The 5,626-nt window shown below is 29.2% G+C and overlaps 1 protein-coding gene across 1 annotated transcript; it reads right to left on the bottom strand.

The window, feature by feature from the left end:
* Nucleotides 1–361: 361 nt before the first annotated feature.
* LOC108477944 (brassinosteroid-responsive RING protein 1-like) lies at nt 362–1,379 on the bottom strand. The gene has a single exon (XM_017780406.2). It carries the CDS (start codon nt 1,184–1,186, stop codon nt 614–616), a length of 573 nt encoding a protein of 190 aa, XP_017635895.2. The 5' UTR covers nt 1,187–1,379; the 3' UTR covers nt 362–613.
* Between the last annotated feature and the right edge of the window lie 4,247 nt (nt 1,380–5,626).

Genomic DNA, 5,626 nt, shown 5'->3' on the forward strand with positions numbered 1-5,626 from the left:
ATTAATTTACAAAATTACAAATTAATAAATAAAAGCAGCGATTGAGGTTGATGAATTACGTTAGGAAGAACCTTGAGTTGGCGAGTTAGGCAGGTGGGCCAAAATATGAAAGCATGCATTTGTAGAAGATAAGGATAAGAATAATAATAATAATAATAACCCAGAAAATTAGGAGGATGAAAACTCATAAAAGCAGAGAAATAATTATTAAAATTATTGTGGGATACTTTTTTAGATAGCAAATTATAACAATGATACGTTTGAAAGGAAATTAATCAAAGTATTCTCATTGTTGTACATCTTATTTAATGATATAAAAATCTTGCATGTCTCCAATTTAACTCTCATGTATAACAATTGGTTGTCAGGCTGGAAAAAAAGATTTAATTATAACGTTATTGAAAATTAAGAAATAATTTACAAGTTAGAAAATTTGGGGACCATCACTGTGATTAACCCATCATATTCAAAAGTCTATAACCCAATAATAATATTACTTTTTTAACATATTGGAGCAAGAGAAAGCATAAAACGAAAGCGGAAGGAAAATACACAAAAGAAATTTCTTGAATAATCGAGTTGGAGTCTCGTAATAGAAAAAATCTAAGAATAATTAATAATCTTCACCAAACAGATAGGCCATTCTTTCCAACCTCCATGGATCATATACACCCTTTACTTCCCCACCTTCATCAGCAGCAGCAGCAGCTTCGCATGGCAGTAGCTTAAGCCAGCACAAAGGACATGTCTCATGACCCTGATCGACCCACCCATCAATACACTCTCTATGATATAAGTGACTGCAATTGCCCAGCTCCCTTATTTCATCACTCCCCTCTACGCATGCCAAGCATATCGCACAATCAACTAACGGATCGTCGATATCGCCTCGTAATCTCCACCTGCTGAATTCGACGACAGGGAGCTTAGCCTTTATCAAATTCGACACTACATGGGCCATGAACGGCACCGGAACCTGAGACGGTAACGGTCGTAATTCATCATTGTTGTCATCGATATCGGCATAGTCTCGGTCGTGGTCTTGAAAAAGCTGGTTGAGTTTTTGGAGTCGATAAAAAATAAAATCTATTGCCATCACGGTGAATTTAAGGTCAGTTAAGAGGTAAACCAGAGGTGTTATAATCAGAAGCTCTGAAAAATCAATGGAATTGAAAATTTGAATCATGATACTATAGTTGAAAACTTTATGATCTTAGGTGCAGATACGTGAGTCTATGGGGACTGACTATAAATACATATATGTATATGAATATAAAATTATAAACTGATACAAGAATAAAACTTAGATTACGTGAAGTGTCAAATGGAATTTGAAGTGGGAAATGACAAAGTTTGGTATATTTTGATCAAGAAAATGGATGTGTGTTTGCATGTTTCCCTACGCATGTTTTGGATGGATTAATATTATAATTTTTTTATTCTCCATAAAAATAATAAAAATATTTATATTTAATTTACTAACAACATATAATTCAATGCATCAATTATTAGTAATAAAATTAAGTAAATTTAAATTTTAAAATATTTTTTATCACATTTTATCATCTTATATATATAAATTCATTCGTAGTCTATATATGAAATATAAATGGTTAAAATCTGGTATTAGTCCTTATACTTTGTAAAAATTATGGATTTAGTCTTTATACTTTAATTTGATCAATTTTAATCTTTGTACTATTCAAATTTCCAAATTTTAGTCTTGACCTAAGCGGTAACATTTAAATCCGTTTGGTTAAATTCAATTATCGATCCTGTACTATGCGTACAGTTGTATATTTAATCCATATTCTACAATTGAATCATTCTAAGTCCCGATACTTTTCGAATTTTGAAACTTTAGTTTTGAAGTAAATAACAGTCATTAACCCATTAATTATAATTTTATTGAGTAGTACGTGAAAATAAAAAGCCGACATGGCAGTACACATAAGATAATATATTTGGCATATCAATTTTTGGAAATAACAAAGCTTAACTTAATCAATTTAACAATTATAATTTGAAGGACTGAAATTTTTAAAATTGAATAGTACAAGACTAAAATGATCAAATTAAAATATAATAATTAAATCAATAACCTTTACAAAATACATGGACTAATAGTAAAATTTAACCAATATAAATCTAATAAATAAATGACATGTTTATAACTCCATAAAGTTAGAAGATGTAATTTATTTGGCTTTATTTATTGTTTGGCGATTGAACTATACCTATTTTCTCATATTGGCATCGAAAATTTTTTTTGTTCCATTTTAATACCTAGACTAAAATTGTGTGACACCTTTTGGCCCCTACAATTAAAGGTGTTTAAAAAAATAGCATCCAATCAGAACACGTCACTTGTCCTTTTGACAGTTGATGTGGCCGTTGACTAAACCAAAAATTGAAAAAGATTTATTAAAAATAGTAAAAATATTTAAATTATTTAGAAATATTAAAATTGTAAAAAATATTGTAAATAATTATTAAATATTTTAAATTGTAAAAAATTATTAAATATTTTTAAATTGTAAAAAATTATTAAAATTATAAAAAATTTAAAAGTTGTAAAAATTATTAAAATTGTGAAAATTATTTAAAATTGAAAATAAATATTAAAAATTGTAAAAAATTATTTAATCAGAAATTTCACAATTTTTAATAATTATTTACTGTTGTTACTAATTTTAACAAATTTAAGTAATTTTTTATAAATTTAAATTTTTTGACAATATTTAATAATTATTTACAATTTTAATACTTTCAATTTTTTACAATTTTAATATTTTTATAACTTTTTACAAATTTTCAATGTGGTCAATGCTCAATCAATATGGTCAACGGCCAAGTCATCATCCACATTAGCAGTGAATGGGACACGTTGCATGTTTTGATTGGTTGCTTTTTAAAAAGAAACACCGTTGAATGCAGGGCCAAAAAGTGTAATGACACTATAGTTCAGGTATCAAAATAGAAAAAAAAAAGTATCAATATAGAAAAATGAATATAGTTCAGGAGCAAATAGTGAATAAACCCTAATTTTTTTTGTTCAAAAGCGTAGACAAAGATATAGTCTTTCAGGTAATAATATAGTCAGTGCAAACCTGCTTTGAGAGATTTGACCCGTCAACAAGCTATATATTTTAATCGCATCTTTATATTTAAATATAAATTCTAATACTATAAAACTTTAATGACTAGAAATTTTAAATAATAAAAATAGAATGATATAGTAATTTATTGCTGATTAAATTCCAGAGTTTAATTCAATAAATTATTTTGTAGTATGAAAAGAGAAAATGATAGAAAAATATTAAGAAATAAGAAAAAAATCAAATAAATGAATGTTTTTAAAAAAGTTTGGTGGGCTACTATGTAAAGATTTATTATTATTATTTAAAAGAGCATTTCATAAAACAAAATAAAGTTGGATACAAAAAGATGCCATAAGGGTCAGCCTTCAACAGTTTCTCCATATTAGTAGGAGGTTCCATACAAATGCACCGGTTTCCTTCAAGATAGATGTGGTCGAGGGAGACTTGATCGATCATTAGGGACTTGTAATCGGCAATAAGCACAACAAGCCATTTGTTAGTGTGTTGTTATCCTTAACTAAATTTACTTTAATCTTTGCATCACATTCGATCTCCGTTCGAGATATATTAAAACTTAAGGTCAATGTTAGCCCATCGTAAAGGGTCCAAAGTTTAGCCTGAATTCTTGTCACTAACGAAATGTCTATGAATCCCTCTCACCCATTAATCTTTCTCAGGAGGTGCTAATTCCCTTATAAGATCCCTGCACTACTTCAGTATTGATTTGTAAATTAAGATGTTCTATACAAAGGATAAAGATTTGCCATATGCCCTTAGAAGCTATAATGGTTACCATTAGATAAAATAGGATCATATTGAGAGAACGAGTATTATCTCAAAGAGATTAAGGATATCCTATGAGCGCAACACACTTATGACAAAATCATTGGACAAGCATTGATCAACTTGTTTTCGTAATGGTATGTCGTTGGGGAGAGCTCAATCACAATGCTATAATGACTTTGTGACTAAATGAGTTTATAATTAATAGGTGAAAAGCTGGAACTTAATTATAAATCATTTGAGCCTCAATTGCATATGTCCAACCAATCCATCCGTTAGCTCGTTGAAACTGAAAATGTATTGCATATTGAATCAAATGAACAAAAATGGATAGAAATGATGAAAATGGAGAAATGAGAAATATTTGGAAATGATTATGATTTTCTTCAAAATGAAAATGGAGAAATAGAATCATTTAAAAATGAATATGGTTTTCTGCTGAAAATGAATATAAAAATAAAAATGACCTGAAAATGAATTTATTTTTTTGAATTAAATGAAGTTTGAAAATAGAAAAAAAACATATGATCATAATGAACCGTTGAATGTGGAAATATTAAATATATTTTCTCATGGATTCTTTTATGGTAAAGTCGTTATGATTTTAATGGAATTAAAATTGAGTTGGGCAGACTATTTAATTGGAAATATATTGAGAAGTTTATTCTGGGAAATAGAAAAACAAATATTGGGTTAGATCAAATTATAAAGAGTTGGGCTAAAAACCCAAGAACTACTTGTAATTGGACCCGATATGGGATAGGCCCAAAAACCCTTCATGTTAAAAGGGGTGGACGACAAACCCTAATAATATTAACTAGGGTTGTCGCCACTTATACTTCTAGTTAGACTAGGAGTTCATTTTCCTACTTGAAATAAACTTCTATAATTCAATAATGGTTGCCCTATAAACAAATAGCACCGGTAGGGCTATTTACACACAACTTTAAGACATTATTACTTTTCCGAAAAATAGAGAGAATTTATTCTCAACAATTAAATCCATTTTCCAAATTAACAAATTCTGTCGATTTCTATTTCAAAAGAGATTTTTGTTAAAGAAAAGAAAACTATTTCTTGTTCCGTGTTTGATTCGAATCATTTAAGCCTACACTCAAAGCAGTTCATGATATGAGAATAATGGAGAAGAATGTTTGATTGAAATCTAGGAACGACAATGAGCTGTCTATCCAAAGACACAGGTGCAAATTCATTCTAGGGTTTATTGCTATAAATATCACAAACTGAGTCGGTTTTCAAAATTTTTATTTTCTATTGTGCAAGAAAACAATTTTCGAACCGGAACTTTTCCATGTGTACCTAATGGACCACAAGAGTGAAACATTTGATAAATTCAAATAGTTTCGTATGGAAGTGGAAAAACAACTAGGTTTACCCATAAAGGCACTTCAGTCTGATCAATGTGGGGAATATTTATTAGATGAGTTCTTAGGGTATCTCATAGAGAAAGAGATTCTATCTTAGTTAATTTTGTCGGACACTCCACAATAGAATGGTTTGGCAAATAGAAGAAACTGAATGTTGTTAGACATGGTTCGTTTGATGTTAAGTTATTCAAAGCTATCAATATCCTTTTAGGGATATGCATTGCAAACAACTTATTATATTCTAAATGATGTACCAATTAAGGCAGCATCCAAAACTCCATACAACTTGTGGCATGGAAAGAAGCCAATTCTAAATCATTTAAGCACTTGGGGATGCCTGACTCACATATTGGA

Source organism: Gossypium arboreum, chromosome 12 (assembly GCF_025698485.1).
Source record: "Gossypium arboreum isolate Shixiya-1 chromosome 12, ASM2569848v2, whole genome shotgun sequence".
NCBI lineage: Eukaryota > Viridiplantae > Streptophyta > Magnoliopsida > Malvales > Malvaceae > Gossypium > Gossypium arboreum.